General features: G+C 47.7%; 1 protein-coding gene across 2 annotated transcripts in view; it reads left to right on the top strand.

Annotated features, from left to right (window-relative positions):
- The window catches only part of Mtcl1 (microtubule crosslinking factor 1), a 166,276-nt gene that overhangs the window by 126,846 nt on the left and 18,524 nt on the right, over positions 1 to 20,906 (top strand). The window contains exons 15-16 of one of the 2 annotated variants that reach the window (XR_010054610.1): positions 8,421 to 8,568; positions 9,101 to 15,770. Coding sequence is in view for 1 of the 2 variants with exons in the window: in XM_039084806.2 (XP_038940734.1) it covers positions 8,421 to 8,429 (9 nt within the window). In the remaining variant the exon portion in view is untranslated. Of the gene's footprint in view, positions 1 to 8,420; positions 15,771 to 20,906 lie in introns of those variants that run through there. The other variant, XM_039084806.2, reaches the window with a different exon arrangement.

Below are 20,906 nucleotides of genomic sequence, written 5' to 3'. Positions count from 1 at the left end.
CATAGTCCTTTGCTTGGGTTTTAATTTCAGATGCAATCAACTTGACAGCTGAGATGAGTCACCATAGCACATCAGCAGGGTCACTCCCTTAACAGCCATTCCTGATTTCAAGCTCTGACCTAGGCCCCTGGGAATACTAAGCTCATGGCGACTTCCCTCTTTCCCCAAGGCTCCCAACCTAATCAAGAGAATCCAACTATCATTCCGCTCAAGTCTCTGTGTTTTCTCCTGAACCATCTTGGGGGCAAGGACCTGCTCCTCTGGGGCTGGGCTTCTCCTGTTCCAAGTAGAAATAGCAGGGGTCGCTTCGTAGGCAGGTCACAAGGATTGGATAAAGTGATTAAACAGTGAACATCTGGATAGAGAACCACATACCCTGGTTGAATAAACCATTAGATAAAAGCAGGCCGTAGCTCTGTGATGCCTGCTGTCAGAGTGCAGGCCAGGGACCCTCTCTGTCTAGGAGGCGATGTGGGAAGACCTCACGATGCTTGTCAAGAGTCTTGGAGACTACAGAAGGTATCTCCAGGGAAGAAGAAAGGAAAGAGATTCACATGTTTCTCTGGGATTTTCCCAAGATAGGTTCAAAGTTATTTTAGGTTGATGTCATTATGCAGGTGAAGGCAGGTATAGGATAGAACAAGGCCTGTCATCGGACGAGAAGGAAGGATGGGTGGGAGAAAAGTTCTAGAGAGGCAGAGGAGCCTGGAGTGAGGAGGAGGGAGGCAGCCAAGAGAACATGGAACCAGATGTTAAGATTCCTCTCTGCACATCTTCAGGTTGTTACGACAATTCTTCAGGGATGGATGTGTACAGGATTTTGTGTTGTCTAGACGGGCAAATTATATCTTATCTAGGTGGGCGGTTTATATCCTTGTCAACAGATTGTAAGTTTATTGTGTGGATGTATTGTGGATTGAGAATTTAACATGTAAATCTGATTGTTGGGTTACAGTTTGTTGAGTCTTGATTTTACCGAGTGGCTAGAACCAGAGAGTTTGAGGCTAGCAGAGAGCTGCTGGGAGAGATACTAATCTGAGATGAATTAGCCATAGTTCCAATGGCCCTCTGGAGCCAGAATTAGCAAGGGAGTGAGACCACCAGGATACGTGTGGGAACCCTTCTGCCTCATCTTTATTTTTACCACAACAAGTTGTTATCAATTATTTTTGATTGTTGGACAGCTGTTTGGGTTTCGTTGTTGTTTGATTGGTTGTTTTAATCAAATATGACCATGTGTAAGTTTTACTGCAAAGAGAACTGAACTCAGGAAATGATGGTCATCATGGTGACACTGGAGACCCTGCCATCATGGTAACACCAGGGACCCTGCCATTGTGGTGACACTGGGACCTTGCCCTGCCATATGTTAAGGTGGCTGGCAATATGCAGTAGTCTACGGGCAGACCACTTCCCGTTCCTTAACTACCTCCTAGGCACAAGCTTGGTCTGGCTTTGTGTGGAAGGAAGCACTTTAATTTCTTTCTTTTTTAAAATCAATCATTTTATTCATTTACATTTCAAATGATATCCCTCTTCCCAGTTACCCTTCTACCAACCCCTCATCCAATTCCCCCTCCCTACCCCCTTTGGCTCTATAACAGTGCTCCTCCACCCATTCACCCACTTCTGCCTCACCCCTCTAGCATTCCCCTGCACTAGGGCATCAAGCCTCCCTCCTCTCCCATTGATGTCAGATAAGGCCATCCTCTGCTACATATGTGTAGGGAGTCCTGGCTCCCTCTGTATACTCTTTCGTTGGTGGTTTAGTCCCTGGGAGCTCCGGGTGGTCCAGTTAGTTGATACTGTTCTTCTTATGGGAGAAAGAGATCCTTTTCATGATGCCCATGAGATCAGTCTTGTCTCCATCAGCTTGTGCTTACTTTCACTTCACTGCCAGAGTAAGCTAGAGACCAGGCAGCCACACCCATGGTCTGCTGCTAGGTGCATGTGAGCCTCACTCTGTGGACAGCTGCCAAGGCTCTCAGAAAAGTGCCAGTAACAATCATATCTACATATTAATCTTGTGTTCGTCATTGCAGCTGTTCATAATGATTCTCCTCACTCCCTCTGAGCCATACTTATGTCCTCCTTCCCTTAAGATAGATAGGTACAACTCTTTGGACAATGGGATGCAAGCAATGCTGAATGTGTCCGTTTGTTGTGCTGGTTATCTTTAGATTGTTGTGGTTTTTGACAATTTCATACATGTGGGGGCTGTATTGTGAACCTGTTTCCCTGTTACCCTCTCTTTCTTACCTCTCCCCCTCCTACTGCCCCTTTCCTCCTCAGCTAGTTTCCTCTTACTTTCGTGCCTTATTTCATGAATGTGAAGGTTTTGTGAGGGAAGCCATAGCCGCTATGTTACATCAGCCACGTACTATCCAGTAGACATTGTTTCACAGGATTTCCCCAGTGCTGGAAAATGTCAGAGCCAGCACTGACTAGGTTCTTTATTCTGCCAGAACACTTATGCAGACCTACTATAAAAGTGGAGTGTAAGTTCTCAAGAAGCCACTGAGATTTGGGGATTATCCAACAGTGTAGTATAGCTGACCACAGTATCCATCCCCTCATGAAAGAAAAATGGAAGGTAGAGTTGTCACAGCATATATACAAATGCCACAAATCAAAGAGTTGAGAGAGGTCTGCAGAGACGGCTCAGTGGTTAAGAGCACTGACTGCTCTTCCGGAGGTCTTGAGTTCAATTCCCAGCAACCACATGGTGGCTCACAATCATCTGTAATGGGATCTGATGCCCTCATCAGGTGTGTCTGAAGACAGCTACAGTGTACTCATACAGACATAAAATAAAATCTTTTTTAAAAAGTTCAGAGAATTAAAAACAATGAAAAGAGTTGGTTTTTTAATTGACTTGTCTGACTTTGTAATAAGGAATTTTCAGATCCTTTTGGTGAGTACTGACCTCATTATTGAGCTCACCAACTATGGATGTGCCACAGGAGGGTTGCAGTAACCCTCTTGGGGACTGTCCCTGGCCTGTCTTCCCTCCTCTACCCACTTGCCAGTCAGGGAGAATCTCTCTTTCCAGCTAGCAAATGGAGACAAAGAACAGTGCTACTCCTAAGGCAGCACAAACACTAGTCATGATGGAGACCACCGTCAACAAAGCCTTTTTTGGTTTGTTTTTTGTTTTTCAAGACAGGGTTTCTCTGTGTAACCCTGCCCTTCCTGGACCAGGCTGGCCTCAAACTCAGAGATTGCCCTACCTCTGCCTCTCCAGTGCTGGGATTAAAGGCATGCACACCATCAATGCCACAGGAGCAAAGTCTTTGCATGGTGCTTTGGATCTGTTTGGCCCAGGGAGTGGCACTATTTGGAGGTGTGGCCTTGTTGGAGTGGGTGTGGCCTTGTTGGAGTGGGTGTGGCCTTGTTGCAGGAAGTGTGTCACTGTCACTGTGGGCTTTGAGAACCTCCTCCTATCTGCCTGTGGAGGTCAGTCTTCTCCTGGCTGCCTTTGGAACAAGATGTAGAACTCTCAGCTTCTCCAGCACCATGTCTGCCTGGATGCTGTCATGCTTCCCGCCTTGATGATGATGGACTGAACCTGTAAACCTATAAGGCAGCCCAAATTACACGTTGTTCCTTATAAGAGGTCATGGTATCATGGTCATGTCTTGGTCATAGTGTCTCTTCACAGCAGTAAAACCCTAACCAAGACTCTTTGTTTGATACATGGACTCAATGGTGACGACTAGCTTCTGTTCTCTGGGATTCCACTCACTATCACAGCACAACCCTGGCTCCGCTGGACTTCAGGACCACATGCCATATAACTCAGAAGCTCCTGAGGGTGGCCACTGGCATCTTGGAAATGATTGCCTCGATGATTCTAATCAGTAGCCCTGTTGAGAGACAACAGTGAAGGCAGAGTCTCTTAATCTTGTGTTTCCCCAACTGTCTGTCTCCAGCCCTTCAGGCATAACTGATTGTTGACCCCCAGTTGTTTTTTTAAACTTCCATGAACTTTTATTTTCAGCAATGTTTGGGGACCACATTCTTAAGCAGATATAGCCGGGCAGACATGGGTGCAAATCTTGCATCCTATAAAGGTATTCTACAATCTCCAGAGTCCCCTCTTCTCATTCTGCAGAGTGGGGAAATGGCCTCTCACAAGGATGGGGGAGAGCATTCAGGGACATAGCATAAATCCCATGGTGTGATAATTTCTCAAACTATTGACATCGTTCATTTAATGCTCTCAATTGCTTGCTGTTGTTTTATTTCATGTGTATGTGTGTGGACATCAGTGTCTGTGTGCATTGTTTGTGCCTAGTGCCTGAGGAAGTCAGAAAAGAGCATCAGATCCTCTGGACCTGGGCTTGTAGATGGTTATGAGCCACTGTGTAGGTATTAGGAAATGAACCTGGGTTATCAGTAAGAGCAGAAAGTGCTCTTAACTTCTGAGCCACCTCTCCAGCCCTCAATCACCTTGTGGACCAAGACAACCTTGGGGGGGGGTTATTTGGCTTTCACTTCCACATCGTACTCCATTATTGAAGGAAGTCAAGACAGAAACTCAAACAGGACAGGAACCTGGAGGCAGGAGCTGATGCAGGGGCCATGGAGGGATGCTGCTTACTGGTTTGCTCCTCATGGCTTGCTCAGCCTGCTTTCTTATAGAACCCAGGACCTGGCCAGGGATGGCCCCACCAACAGTGAGCTGGGCCCTCCCACATTAAAAAAATTTTTTTTGAAGATTTATTTATTTGTTATATATAAGTACAGTGTAGCTGTCTTCAGACACACCAGAAGAGGGCATCAGATCTCATTACAGATGGTTGTGAGCCACCATGTGGTTGCTGGGATTTGAACTCAGGACCTCTGGAAGAACAGTCAGTGCTCTTAACCACTGAGCCATCTCTCCTCTCTAGTAACTAACTTTTGTCAAGTTGACATAAAACCAGTCACCACACTCAGTTATAATTGTCAGAGCCAGGAGTCACACTGAGTTCATGCTAACCACTGAGATGTTTCTGACTCTAGCAAACCAACCCTCCCTCTTCCAAGAATGGACGACCAGTGCACACATGTCCCTAATAGCTGAACTGGCCCCAGTAAGGGACACGTTTAAGCTGCCATGTGGATCTGAGAACTTTCTGCACTCTCCTCTGCCCCCAACCCCTGCAGCTGCATAGACTAAGTTCTGCCTTGAATTTCATTACTTCACTGTATCTTTTGTCAGGGTTGCAAAAGAGCCATAAATGACCGATTTGACCAAAATCCCCCTTCTCGATATCCCAGAAAAGCAATAGCTACTGATGCTTGTTTCTTTAATTGCTGTGGGAGCCATTTCCCAAGGGACCATAGCCCCCTTAGAGCACTCTTGGTGGAGAAAGTTACACACACTCAGTGTATACACCTGCTGAGCAGTTAAGGAGAGGGAACTGCCCTAGGCACTTCCACTCTGCTAGCTTTCAGTCCCAGATGAAAACACCCAAGGCAGTCAGTGACAGCGTGGAAACGTTTATTTGACTCCTGACTGCAGAGAGTCTAGTCCACGTTTGTCCATCGCTTAGCGTTGGTCCTGACACTGTACTCCATGGCATGAGTGCACAGTAGAGCTTTGCCTAATGTCTGATAGGAAGGAACCGGAGTCCTGTGACTCACTCCAGAGTTCAGCCCCAGTGACCTAACTTCCTCCCACTGGGTATCTCCTGCCCAAGCGCCCACCATCTCTCACTAGTGCCACCTGCTGGTGTGGAAGTCTCCACCACAGGGCTCTGGAGGGGCCCAACTGCAGTGTATGCCTTAGAGGCTGACTCAGCATAAAACGGGATGTGTAACCTTAGGACAAGGGCGCCCTCACCTTCAGCGGAACCGAAACTTTCCGTTGTTTACTTAAAACATGTGTTCACCACTAGCAGTGGGCCATCAGCCTGCCACCCAGGACTTTGGGCAAGGGAAAAAATCACTGGGTTTGGTAGGCGGTCTAGGTGTAGGAAGCCAAGTGTCAAGCCCATTGGCTGTCATCCCATCTCTCCTCCATTTGGATCTGAACATTGGCTTTTGGCCACTATGTAAACTGAGACATCCACCTCCAGAACTTTCCTAATCCCTCTTCAATTAGAACGAATCCCCAGATTCCATATAGGAATTCTGGGGCCTCCTGCAGTCTCTCCTGCAGGGGTAGTGGATGCGCGCCCACCGCCAGCACTGGCAATTCTGAGTTCTCAGAGGACACAGAGCAATTGGATTTCTGTCCAGGAAATGGTTCCAATCTACAGGCCATGGAAGGGGGCTGCTTCCACTTACTGGCACCGCTGAGAACCTGAAGGAGGTCATTCCCAGAGCACAGCTAGTTAACACAGGAGCTCAAAATAACACGGTGGGAGCATCTTCCCATGAGAACATTACATCCTTAAAAGTCAATTCCAAACTGAATTGAATTCTTAGAGCCTCTAAAGATCTTGTCTAAAATTACCCTGACCCACTTAGGGGAGGAGTCAGAATCAAGCAGATCCTTTTAGAACTGAAACTCAGTTCCCTATAACAAGGACACCAGTGTCCCATAAAGTATACAAGGACCAGGTTAACTCTTGCCCGTGAGATCAGACAGTCAGCCAAGTGCATCCTGTTGGTCAAGGCAAGGCAGCTAGCTGGAGGCTCCTGGGCACAGCATGTGGGATGCTGCTGGCAGGGAAGTCAGGGATGCTCTGAGCCACCCAGTGATGCACAGGAAGGGGGAGCATCTTGTTACCTAGCAACACAGATGCGGACGTCACTCTTCCAAGCATCAGCAGCGGCAGATGATTACCCCGTCTCTCTGGCAAAACGCAGAACGGGGTTTAGATCCTGCATTAGGTGGGGGATAAACCACAGCACTGAGGCACATGTGTCAGACCCCTACCTTGACTTTGGCGTTCAAAAACCGAGAGATCAATTTTCCCCGGGGCGGAAGTGCCGGGTGCATGTCAGGACAGGTGGCAGCCCCAGCAGGCACCCTGGCCGGTAGAGTCTGGTTTCTATTTCCAGCCTCCACTAGCATATTGCTGTGTCACAGGCAGCAAAAGGAAGGTGAGGTGGTTTAGCACAGGGATTAGAACTGATGGACCATGCCCCTGCAGGCACTCTGAACCCCGAGCCTTTAAGGCAAAGAGGGAATTCGTCTACCCACCTAACAGAGCTCTCACACTTTCAACAGAGCCTCCTGAAATCACAGATATACCCAGTCATCTCATTTCTAATGTGTTTGGCTGCACGGGGGACAGTGCATTGCAATGTAAGGAAGATGTAAAACAGGCCATCCTATCCCATTTGACTACGTGGACTGACCTGGGAAGCCTCACACAGAGTTAGAGCAGCACTGAAAGACAAAACCACAAGACCTTGCTCTCACATGGACCCTCACAGATGCCGAGATATGCAGAACAGTGGTTACTAAAGGCTGGGGAAGGGGAGCCAGGGATGGAGGTGCGAACTCTAGGGGCTCGGTGGTGACATCTTGTGATGAGACACGACACGATGAGACTGTCCTGTTCATGTGGTGTTGCCTAAGGGGGGTTGAATGCCAGGGTTCATGGCTGGCATCCTTAGGAGCTGACACCTCCTTCCACCCTAAAGAGAAGAAACCCACCCCAGGTCCTGTAGTGGCCCTGTTATTCAACCATTCATCAAATACTTCAGCTCCACCCTAGCTGGTATGCTGTGGGCTAGTCCCGTAGCAGAAATCAGAAGAAAGCAAGTTCTTATTCCTATGTAGCTTACGGCTTGGTCACCAACCTCTATACCGTGCAGTTGTCATTTGCAATAATCAAGCTGTGGGGGTTGGGGATTTAGCTCAGCGGTAGAGTGCTTGACTATCGAGCGCAAGGCCCTGGGTTCGGTCCCCAGCTCTGAAAAAAAAAAAAAAGTAAAATAATCAAGCTGTGGCCCACACACCCAGTAGTGTGGTGGACCGTGAAGACGGACACTCAGCCAGGATCTGCAGTGACCTGTTGCGAAACGTCCACCAGAGAAAACCACTAAGACATTGGTTTAAACTAATGGACAGTCTTTATTATCATGTGACCAGCGACTACACTGGGGGTTTGGGATGCAAGTCCTATCCAGAGCCTTTCTCAGGGTGAGCTTTTAAACACAAAACCCACATCCTGGGTTGACATACCTCAGTTAGCAAGAACAGTTAGCCAGCGGCGGACTACAGAGGCCAAGAAGCAAGGTTAGTACACTGAGAGACTTTCCCAGAACTACGGATTTTGATGGGTTGGGGCTCTGGTCTCATTTTGGCCGGTGTTGCTGCCTGAACACGCTGGGTGCCAGGCCTGAATAGTGCTTCCATCATGCCAAGTTGTGCTAAGGATGGGGACCTGTTACAGCTTAGGACTGAGAGTTTCACTGAGCTGACATTCTCCAGCAAGAGTGTGTTAAGAACACTGATTCTCAAAATCTTCTTCTAGGAGACATAACATTCATAAATTCTGTCCTCGTCTTCAGCAAGACCCTCCCCTCGCCCCATCATTCCTTGAGAAGGATGATCCATCAGGAAATGTCTACAATGATTGACCACCACCACCATAAATGGCTTACCAGGATAAGATCCCACTGGTATGGACTTTGACCTACTAGGCGCTTGAAGCACCAGCCAGCCCGGAATGAGGAATGGATACCCTCTACCTCTGCCTTCATCCTGGCTGAACTCTTGTGATTGCTGCTTTCTTCTCACTGGTCCTGGCGTGTCTGTGCCCTCTCCTTCCCTGACCCATCCATCTGCACGTCCTCCCTCTCATTCTCTATGTGCATGGGGCCTTGAGTCCGAGGAGACCCCGGTACAGTCTTCCTTCTGGGAACATCATTTGATGTTGCAGGGACAGAGAGGAGGGGCAAGGCTGAGGGAAGCCGTCGTCTGCACAGCAGTGTGTGGCGACCGTGAAGCAGCTTGAAAAGCTGTTTGATATAATATTGGTAACCCCCACAAGTGAAGGGCTGCCTGGCCATCCATCTGGGCATCAGCTCCTCCCAGCTAAGACCTCAGGGCACATGCTTATCTCCATGGGCCAAGACCATTCATGGGGGAGTCACCCTGGCCAAGTGGCTTGGCCAAAACAATGACCTGTGGGTGGCTTTTGTCTCCTGACAGGATGCCTTCTGAGCCCAGAAGTACCAAGACACCCGGATGTAGGTTGATGTCTTCAGGTGAAGGCAGACACAGATAAAACGAGGCCTGTCATGGAAGAGAAGGAAGGGAGGCGGGAACGGCGTTTTAGAAGGGAAGGAAGAGACAGAAAGGAGCAGAGAGGCAGCATGGAGGCAGAGGTCAACGATCCTTGCCTCGTATCTCTACATAGATAGAGGTTGTTATCGATATTTCTTAAGGGATGGATCTCTGTAGGTCAATCTATCTTACCCAGGTGAGTGGTTTACATCTTTATCAACTGGTTGTGAATTTATTGTGTGTATGTCTTCCGGATTGAGAATTTAACATATAAATCTGATTGTTGGGTTACAGTTTACTGAGTCATGATGTCACCGGGTAGTTGGAAGTTTACCCTTTAATTACCAGAGGGCGGTTGATGGGGGTTGAGCAGAGTCTGTGTCAGGGAGCCACAGGAGGCCAGCCCCATGCTGGACTTCTAGAGCCCTGATTTTACCAGGTCGCTGGAACCAGAGAGTTTGCAGCTAGAAGACAGCCACCAGGAGAGATACGAACCAGAGATAAATTATGGTTAGTTCCATATGGCCCAGCAGTGCCAGAACTGACTCAAGGGACCAGCATGGCAAGGTAACATGCTAGAACAGCTCGTGGATGCCTGGGTCAAAGAGTACTTGGGGGCAACGTGGAGCTACTGAGACAAAAATACCCTGCAGTGCCACGTGGCCCCACAGGTGCCAGCAATAGCGCGAGATAAAAGGTTCCCCCACATTTTTTAATGTTTCCCACAACACCCAGGAAGGAGTCGTATCACCAACTTCATATGCTCTGTCTCCTATGTACTTAGTGTAAGAGACTGAGCCACAAGCACAGCCCGTGGGAGCCTCTAGTAACATCCTGTTAGGGAAGACACAATTCGTCGGCATTCAACAATAATTCGCGTCCCTTCCAACTTCTGACCACACAGCCACCGACTCTTCCTGTGAGTCTTGCGCCCACTGCACAGTCTCCATTCTTCATCCACCCCTTTTAACTCTATCCTGGAGCTGGTGTAAGGTGTTCAGTGTAAAGTCTGTGGCCAAGACTCTTTCATTTAGCCAATCGACCTACTAACCATATATCATACTCTAGCCTAGAGGACACAGGGATGACCATGTTTCTGTCTCAGAAACAATCTGGAGAGAAAAGGCTCAAGTTCCCCCTTGTTATCTCTCAGAGTGACAGAAAACACAAAAGGTAAAGCCAGGAAGATGACATTTTCTCAGGGATGTTTGTTCGCTAGTTTGGCTCACTCTGGGATGACAGCTTGACTCTCACAGGCCTGCCCTCCTCACTAATTCTTTCTGTCGTTGGCTCTTTTGCTCTGAACTTTACCATGACCATCTCTGGGTATTTGTGGGGGTTCTATTGAAATTAAAGAATCCTGGACGCAGCATCCATACAAAATCGATAAGTGATTGACACACATGCTCACTGCTCCCTAGGGAGGAGGTACTGCCTCCTGGTTGGTGTAATGGGGCAGACAGAGCCCAGGAGTTCACTGCTTCCTCTGTAATGCCTCTGCCTTCGCTATCAGCTCTGACTCATCCATCCTCCTGCTAACGCAATCGCTAAAAGATCTTTGTCCACCGGCCTCTTTGTCCAGCAAGCGAGCCGCCCTTCCTGGACTCTGCAGGGCTCTGTTCACAGCTGCAGCCCCTTCCTCAGGCCTCGGGCTCTGCTTGCTTTCACAGCTCGTTCTGCAGTCAGCAGTCCTGGCAAATTGGTCCTCTGGCTGTGGCTGTGGCAGACACAGAAGTAATGCCTCCCCAGGGGACCCATCTGCAACCGCTCCTCTGCACACAGGCACAGGGCAGGACAGCAAAGCAGAATCTGGGCACGATGGGGAGCTCTGAGTCACTTCATGATGCCTGTGACAGGGCCTCTGGAGGCTGGGTAAAGAGGGAAACCGTACCCAGAGAAAATCTGGAAGGATCAGACTTGAGGTCCAAGGACAGGGACTCACAAATAATGGGGAAGGAAACTCAGCACAGCAGAGGGTAACTATTGGGGTTGAGATTGGCCGGAAGGGGCAGAAATCCAAAGATCCACTGAGTCTTCAGCACAGCGAATATCTTCCCTGTAGAAACTTGAGTTTGCTGGGCTGCTAAGGAGCTTTTTGAGCGTAGGAACCCGAGTTCATTTTATACTATAGCTGTCAGACTCAACCGGAGAGCTTTAGCTCGGGTCTCCCTGCTGCCTGTCCCCTGGACCACTCGCTGCCCAACACTACTTCCTTTTGGGGGTTGGAGGTGAGGTGGCGCAGAATCAACTGGGCAGACTGGGAGCAGGAGAGAACCTGCAGCAAGCTCGTGGGAACGCTGCTACTAGCTTGGTTAATACCCTCCACCCATGCACCATTGGTCCTCAGTAAGAAACTCTTCCAAAAAGCCGTTCCTGATTGGCTGGCATCGTCTGCATCAGCAATCCTTGGTCTCTCCTGCAGTCTTCAATTAGGTCCTCCAGGAGGAGCTGCCTTTGTGGCTGCGCCCCCTCCCCCCCATTATGCAGAGGCCTCTGGTTCACCGCTGCATTACTCCACAGAGCAGATGAGAAGAAGTAATGAATTTCTGTGAGGAAAGTTCTCACAAGTTACACGTGGCTCCCCTGCTTGTGTGTCTCTGAGGTGGAAGTCAGTGACAGCTCCACGTGGCATTGAGAGAAGTCACCTCACGTTCAACTGCAGACTTCCCACTAACTTCCATGAATAACATGAGTAAACTCTCAACACTTAAGGTCCCAGAGGTGGAGCGCTTTCAGGGTGACAGATACAGCAAGCAGGCAGCTAAAAGACTGCAAAAGGTGGCGGGCAGTCTGAAGTTAAGGGACAGTGAGGTTGATCTGCTGAGTAAATAAGAAAGACCTTCAAAGGTTGAAAAGAAAGGAGTGGGACGAACAGGCTGAATCCAGGGTGAAATTAAAGCAGTAGACCTTTAAGCCACAATTTAACCACAGATTCAAGTTTATTCCGTAAACATTTCAAGAAATCAGAAAGCTGGGCTTGGTGTACAGCGCTTAAAAGGCTAAGCAGAAGACTCACAAGAATCATGAGTTCAAGGCCACCTTAGTTGTATAGTAAGATTCTATCTTAAAACCATCACACACACATGCACACACACACACACACACACACACACACACAGAGAGAGAGAGAGAGAGAGAGAGAGAGAGAGAGAGAGAGAGAGAGAGAGAGAGAGAGAGAGAGAGAGGTAGGTCAGAGAGAGGGGCGCCAGAAGGAGGGAGGAAGAAGACAGGGACAGACACAGAGTTGAGCAAGGAGAGGGGCTAGAAGGGGGAGAAGAGAGAAATAAAGAACCCAGAAGCCTCTGCTTTTGAGCCTCCCACACTAGAAGGATAAGTAAGAAGTCAGTGTCAGAGACTGAGCCCTTCGGTCCCTGAAGAGGAGCTCCAATGTTTCATCTCCTCAGCCATTGTCGGCTCAGCACGAGGAAACGGTCAAATATTCCCTGTTGTGCTGTGCTGTGCTGGTACCTGCCTGGATTTTTTGACCCCATTTGAAAACAGGGCTCTACCTGCTTTGAAGATTGAATATATAAGGTAATGAAAACACACACACACACACACACACACACACACACACACACAGGTGTGGTAATGAAGTGGTACAAATGCTGCTTGGCTAACAGGGCAGATCTGTTGGAAACCACTGAGACCCAGAGGCAGGCTCAGCAAACTCGGGGTCGTCTAAGCCACTCTGACGAGCTGAGGGTCCTGTCTGGCTGCCACCCTGGCATGAGCGTAAGGTGGCAGAAATTTAGCCAGGAACGGCATTCAGGCAAAGGTTTTTCTTCGTCTCTCCCGCAGCTCCAAAGGAGCTCTGCTCTGTTCTTCAGCCTTAGGGCGAGAAAGCCAGGCTCGTGACATCAGGATCCAAAAGGGGCTGAAGGAATCTCAAACATGGATCCTGCAGCAAACCAAGTTCCTGTCAAAGGAGATGGAAATGTATGTTCTGCACTCATGTGGTGCCGAGGGGTAACTTCCTAGCTACCCGCTTCCTGAAACCTTCATTTTGGAAGCCCGGGCTCCCTATCCTTGAATATCTGGTAATGTATACTAAAGTATAAAGTATATAGTGCCATTTATGCTCCAGGACACACTGCAGCACTCTAGGCACACACACACACACACACACACACACACACACACACACACACACACACTACTAAACCTACAGTGTTATGCTTCATCCTAGACACATACGATGATGCTTGCCTCATGCATTAGGCACAGGAAGAGAGGAAGAACAGTAAATAACAGAATAGGTGTAACAGTTATATGTGGCAAAGGCTTAAAATTTCTGAGTTATTTACTTCTGGAATTTTCCACCTAATAATTCAGGACTGCAATTGACTCCAACTGGCTGAAACCACATAAAGTGAAAATGGAAGATACTTGGAACCAATGTGTGTCATGTTAGTATCCACAGCGGACTAGAAAAGAGTTCTGCAGATCCCTAAAGCTAAAAAAAATGCAGTTTTCTTTTATTTTCAATAACACATATACACAATAACAGACGATAACATACTTACCTATGCACTAGTGAAATAAATACTTAACATTTCCACGTCACTTATATTTGATCTGTGACCCGTTCAGGAGTATGGCTGCAAAGTTGGATTAATGAGTGCCGAGTCACAGCTCCAAGGAGAGGGATGTCACCAGAGGGAGACATAGGGTTATTCCTGGAAGCCTCTGGTGTGTATGTCCACGAACAGGATGTGGTATGGTTGCCCTAGCAACTGTTCTGTTGCTGTGGAGAGAAAGCACAGCCAACACAACTTGTAAAAGAAAGCCTTAACTAAGTTGGAGGCTTGCCTCAAGTTCAGATCAGGTAAATCAGAGAGATTGCGCCCGGTATGAACTTTTGCAACCTCAAAGCATGAAGGCGTTCTCTGAAACAGTTGAACAGTGGGCCTAATGCGAACTTAAATCCATGGATGGATTCAGAATTTGAATAGACTGTGGACAGGGACGGTGTTGGAGCTGTGGCAGACGAGGTGTGGTTAAAGAGGTCGCTGGAGCCTGCCATTAGGTCAGTACATCTCTCCCCGACCCCTGCCTGTATTACTTCCTGGTTACTGATCCTTCCTGCTCTCTATGAAGCAGACGGGCCCCCTCCATGTTCCACCGCCTCTCACTATGGAGGCGAAATCAAGAGGAGTGAGGGCTATGCGTGGAGAGCTCCACAAACATTCATTAAATGTGCACAGCTGATAAAAGTACAAACTGAGCTTTCTGCGTTTGCGCACTATTTATTACATCGTTTTCAGATCTCACCGCCTTTCTTCTCTAACGGATAAGGGGAGAGCAGGGGTGCTGAAGAGGGGCAGGGGGAGGATTTCAGGAGGACGGTGGGAGGAAATGTGAGGTAACACCGTGAAAGAGAAGGGAGTCCAGCAGAAATGCTCTGGGAGCTTAAGTATAGAGGGAGACGGCGACACCAGCCCGTCGTCCCGAGAGTTTGTTCCTTGGTAGTGTCTAGCTTCTACCTCACAAAGAGAAAGCCTGGGGAATAGAAGGAATGTGAATGCTTGGTTAGAACCGGGTGGAAGAAGTTGGAAGCCCCAGTTAATCCCACACCATTGTGTTTCCTATGGGAAAGTCTTACCCTGTCAGCTGTCACACACATTCTCCAGCCAGCCCCATCACAACCTCTCTGCAAGGTCGTTCTGAAGCTTCCCACCCAAATGCTCCAGATTTTACCTCTCCCTCAGCTCTGCAACCGAAGCTGTAGACATGGCCGAGAGTGTCTGTTGTGTACTTGGGTGGTGGGGTGTTTACCAAACTATGTGCATACAAACTATCCTGTTTTTATCTGCTAGCCTTAGTGTCCCCACATTTTACTAATAGAAAATTGTAGAGTTTTTCATTTCAGGGCACCTCTTTATACTGTGGGAACCCAAAAGTTCTGGAAAAATATGAAATAGTTCTGCTATGAAGGCAGGGAGGCAGGCAAACGCAGGAGGCAGAACCCAAACACATTTGAAAGTACTTCCCGGGGGAAAGAATGTCACATTTGAAAACAGAAAAACAGATGTCTTCCCTCTTTCCTTAGCTCAGGAGGAAGTTACTTGAGCTGTAAAAATCCAGTGTTGCAGAGCCAGCAAATTCCTTATCCTCCAGCTGCAGTTTTTACTATGTCCAAGGCAGGCACGGATAGAGTCTGAGATCATTGAAAATTTAAAAGAGTGGAAGCCACAATCAAAATGTCACCGGGTGAGAATGAATGAATGAATAATTTAGCTCACGAAAAGTTAACATTTAGAGACGTCCAGACTCGAAGATTCCGAGAGGCAGTAGCTGCCTGGAATAAGATAGCTCCCCCTATCCTATTAAAAACACGATAGCCAGAGAATCTATGCGACCTTCACAGACGCGTGACGTTTTTTTTGGCAGGCGTGTGTTCAGACCTGGGGGACAGTAGCCACAGAGTTACCCAGCCACTGTTAGAGCTGCGGACACAGGAACTCTGTTCAGTTTAATTCATCCATCTCTTCCTGAGCTCCCCCTAATGAGAATGAGCAGCGAGGGCTTGGGATGACAGCTGGTCCAGCCACCATCTCCTCTGAGAAGCAGGCAAGACACAGGACAGCATATCGTGAGTATGTCATACAGCGGTGACAAGGGGATTGTGTTTTAGTTAGAAGTTTGCTGCTGTGAACAGACACCATGACCAAGGCAAGTCTTACAAAGGACATTTAATTGGGGCTGGCTTACAGGTTCAGAGGTTCAGTCCATTATCAAGTCAGGAACAGGGCAGCATCCAGGCAGGCATGGTGCAGGAGGAGCTGAGAGTTCTACATCTTCATCTGAAGGCTGCAAGCAGAATACTGACTTCTAGGCCCCTAGGATGAGGGTCTTAAGCCCATGCCCACAGTGACACACCTACTCCAACAGGGCCACACCTTCTAATTGTGCCACTCCCTGGGCCGAGCATATACAAACCATCACAGGTTGGGAGGCAGGCCCACTTGCCAAAGCTTGTGTTTGTAGGGAAAATGGTCTGATAGAAAATTTAGGTAATTACGACGGCTTGATTGAATTAAGAAGTGCCTGGGAGGTTAGTAGCACCTCTGGTGTGTCCATGAGGATGTTTCCAGAGAGTCTGACTGTGGAAGGTCTGACTTAATCGAGAGATTGACATCTGATGGATTCATAACATTCATAACATACGAGGGCATCACTGAGATGTGTGCAGAGTAGAAGACAGGGCCTGGGAGGAGCATGTGGATAACTGAGATGTGTCCTAGGGTTGTAGGTTACCAGGACCCTTCCTACAGTCCTGCATCCTAATGAGGTCTCTGAGGCTCACTGTTGGGAAAACTCCACCCACAAGCAGAAATTTGAAGTCCACGGCCAGGATGCCCTGAAGATTTTTCTCTCATGTCACAGTGTGGAAGCGAAGCATCCTCTCTGCCTACGAATGCTTACCTCCACTCTCCCCCCCAGACAGCCCCATCCCTCTGTAAGATGCTGGCAGCAGCTCTGGTTCCCAGTAAAGCCTCCATGGCAGCCCCAGACAGACTCAATCAGATGGCGCTGATGACTGCCTCTGCGGTTGCTCCTCCTCAGATCCTCTCTGTGCTCAGAGAGCAGAGAGCAAAGGCCATGTTTTATGGTACCCTGGTCTTCTCCGTGTACACAGAGCTGCCAAGCAAGGCATTCAGCAGGCGTCTGTCAAAATTAGTGTGGCAGATAATCTGCTCTGCTCAGCAAGAGAACACAGCTTCTATCATAACAAAAGCCCAGCACTTCACCAGTTAGAGCAATGGCTCATTGACTAAGAGAACACACTGCTCTTGTCAAGGACCAGAATTGGGTTCCCAGCACCCACACCAGGAGGCTCACAACTGCCTGTAATTCCAACCCCAGAGGAATCTGATGCCCCCTTCTAGCCACTTCAAGTGGCCTGAATTCAGATACTCACAGTCACACAGACACACAGGCACACACACACACACACACAAACACACACACACACAGACAGACAGACACACACACACACAGAGACAGAGACTGAGAGACAGTGAGAGACAGACTGAGAGAAAGACAGACAGACAGACAGACACACACACACACAGAGTGTGTGTTTTAAAATAAATCTTTTTTAAAGCTTAGCACCCTGAGGAATATGATGATTTTTGACCTAACTCAAGAGAGAGGCCATGAGATAATGATATGAATAATTTTGGAATACTGAGCCCATCTACGTGAGGGAAGGACTTGTTTAATGGTCAGCAGAGATGGATGAAGACATGGCTGCCAAAAAAGCATAAAAAGAAGAAAACAGCTATAATTTGAACAAAGCATAGCAATTTGAACTGGAAGCTTCAAACACTAGGTGGGGGTAGGAGGTCTTCACAAACATCCTAGTCCCTCTCCAAGAGCCTCTGTCAGAGACTCCCAAGAAGTTGGGGACACTTTCTGAGATGTCAAGGCAAGACCAGAGGAGTGGCAGAAACACCTGTCCCACCACAAGCCAAGCAGACCAACCAATGGCCAAGACAGAGAGGCCTCTGCCCTGTGGGTGTGTCTTAATGAAACAAGTAAGCAGTAGATAATGGGGGTCCCGGGGAGCCAAGCTGCAAACTCGAGGGGATGAAATTCACACAGTGGTGAGGGTTCTAGGCAACAGTGCTAAACCCAACTGTTCTCCCTGGCTTCTATTGCTCAGATCGACTCCACCACCAAACATACAGTTATGGTTCATCATGAGGGGAAGGCAGGGCAGAGCCTGATGACAGGAACTGAGGCAGAGACCAGGAGTTCCACTTAGTGGCTTATCTCTCAGGGTTTGCTCACCCCACTTCCTTACAGAATCTCAGACCACCTTGCTAGAGGTAGCTCATTCCTCAGTGGGCTGCAATACAAGATGACGTGAACACATTTAAAAACTTGCTGGATGAGAGAAGCCAGACAAAAATATTGCGCTGTATGCATTTGGATTCTAGAATCTGAGCGAATATATGAAGAAAGAGAAAAAAGAGAAAAAAGAAGAAAGAGAGAAAAATTGATCTGTTACAGAATGCAAATCAGATCAGTGGTACATGTAAAAAAGGAGGAGTTCATGGAATTAACTGAGAAAGGGTGTAAGGGAATTTACTGATATATATATGTATATATATTGTATATATGCACATATATACAATGTGTATATATGTATATGTGTATATATGTGTGTCTGTATATATTGTATAATATATACATTATATATACACACTGTATACATATATAATGTATATGTATATGTGTGTATGTGTGTTTATATATTATATAACATGTATATACTGTATATGTATATGTACAATGTATACATATTAAATGTATATATGTATATGTATGGTTATATATGTATGTGTGATATATTTTTTTTCAAGACAGGGTTTTCTCTGAATATCCCTGGCTGTCCCTGTCCAGGAACTTGCTCTTTAGACCAGGCTGGTCTTGAACTCATGTAGATCCTCCTGTCTCTGCCTCCTGTGCTACCATTGTCTAGTTGCAAAGAACTATTTTTTTAGTCTGATAGAGGTTTGAACCATATGGATATAGACAGACATAAAAACTCAACAAAATATATCCTTAAAGATTTGAGCATTTTACTGACTTCAAATTTTTATCTCCATAAAATAAAAATAAAAAACAAGCATCTCCCAATACTTAAATGTGGCGAGGCATGATGGTATAGGCCTGCAATTTCAGCATTCAGGAGAGTGAAGCAGGGGAACCAGGAGCCACAGGTCCCCCACTTAATTCCCTGGCCCACTCCTGTGTCGTTCTTGCCTTAGCCTCATGGTCCTCCAGGTTTGTCTCTTCGGTGTCTTCTTCAGTCCTTCTTCAGTGCTGGGACTACAGGCGCTGCCATCATGCCTGGCTTCTCCATCCCTTTCTGGGAAGGCGATCTAAGACTCCCAACAATGCTGGACCAGGGACACGTTCTCCATGCCCCTTGCCTTTTGTTATTGACAAGGCTAGCCCCATGGAAACCCTGTGTGGGAGAGGTCACAGTCACTTCAGGCAGAGGAGTTTTTAGAGCTCACCCGCTAAGGCCGGGAAAGGACAGAGGGATTACAGCATTCTAAAGGATTCAGTAGTAGTTGGCAAGTCTTCAAGCTCTAATGGTGGGGATGATACATTATTCAAAGGAGATAATCTTGGCCTCCTCCGCTCACTCGCCGTAGTACAGGGGTATCGATTCTGCCATTACCAGCCCACAGAGGCCTTCAGTGTGAGATGCTAATGGACGCGGAAATGTAACAGTACTCAAGCATCGAGGGGTCCTCGTTTCTCTCGTTTTCTTTTACGGCTTCCTTCTGGTACGGGCTTCTTTTCCAGGAAGGTCCACCAGCAGCAGGAAGACCAACGCTGTCTGAGTTGCTCGGGGTTTCTATCGCAAAGGACTGATTCAGAAGCCCCGCCCACAAGCAGGACCACCAGCTCACTTCTGAGCTGATGTTTTTCCAGCTTTGATGTGCGTGAGAGTGGCCCACATTAAACGCAGATCCTATACCCCACTTTTCTGACCAACTCCCAGCTGATGCCGGGGCTCTTTTACAGGTTGGAAGTCACTCTTCTGGTGCCAGGAGACAGCTATGAAAACCAATGCTGACCCGCCCATCCCCAGACCCGCCCATCCCCAGACCCGCCCATCCCCAAATTAAAACAACTACTACCTGGGCTTGGCAGTGGTTCAGGAGGTGAAGGAGTGGTTTGAAACCAGTCAGAGATCTGTGTGGAACCCATCTGAAATAAAAAGCTCACACTCTCCCCAAATAGGCTAAGCCCCCACCTTCCAGTCTTTCCCCAGCCTAACCTCTTTAAGGTCCCTCAGTTGTTGGCCAGTAAAACCCAGACGACTGGGCACAAGCTGCTCCTTCCTGCTTCCTCTTCCCCTCCACCAAGTTTCTTGTCTTCCCTCTGCATACTCGACTGTCTCCTCCTGCCCATCAGCTTGCCTCTTTGGTAGAAAACAACTGTTCCAGTTTCTACCACTAAAGACCTGTTTTGTCTTTTCTTGAATGTTCTAAATGTAAAATCATATATAATATACTCTGACACTCAGCACAGTTTGTGTGCGAGCAACTGCTGAAGAATTCAAAGCCCTCAGGAAGGCTGGGAACTCCCCTGATGTCTGAGTTACTTTTCTTTTCTTTTCTTTTTTTTTTTAATGTATTTATTTTTATGTATATAGATGTTTTGTCTGCATATATGACTACTTACCATGTGCATGCAGTGCCCAAAGTAGCCAGAAGAGGGAGTTGGATTTCCTGGAATAAAGTCTTACAAACTGTTCTTTGTAAGCCACCCTCTGGGTGCTGGGAATTGAACCTGGATCCTCTGGAAGAGCACCCAGTGTTCTTAACCTATAAGCCACCTCTCCAACCCTGAGTTACTTTTCTATTGCCACGAAAAGATACGAGACCAAAGCAACTGACAGAGGGAAAAGTTTAATTGGGGCGTACAGTTTCAGAGGCTTAGAGTCCGCCATCATCATAGCATACAGCATGACAGCAGGCAGGCAAGCAAGGCACAAAGCAGTAGCTGAGAGCTCACATCAGGATCCATAGGTAGGAGGCAAAGCAAACCAAGAAAGAGCATGGGGTTCTTTTGAACCTCAAAGCCCACTCCCAGTGATACACCTCCTCAAACAAGGCCACATCTCCTAGTCCTTCCCATTTTTACTAATTGGGGACCGAGTATTCAAACATGTGAGTCTATGAGGAAGATTCTCATTCAA

Source organism: Rattus norvegicus, chromosome 9, assembly GCF_036323735.1.
Source record: "Rattus norvegicus strain BN/NHsdMcwi chromosome 9, GRCr8, whole genome shotgun sequence".
NCBI classification, from domain to species: Eukaryota; Metazoa; Chordata; class Mammalia; order Rodentia; family Muridae; genus Rattus; species Rattus norvegicus.
This window is presented reverse-complemented; position numbering and strand designations above follow the sequence as displayed.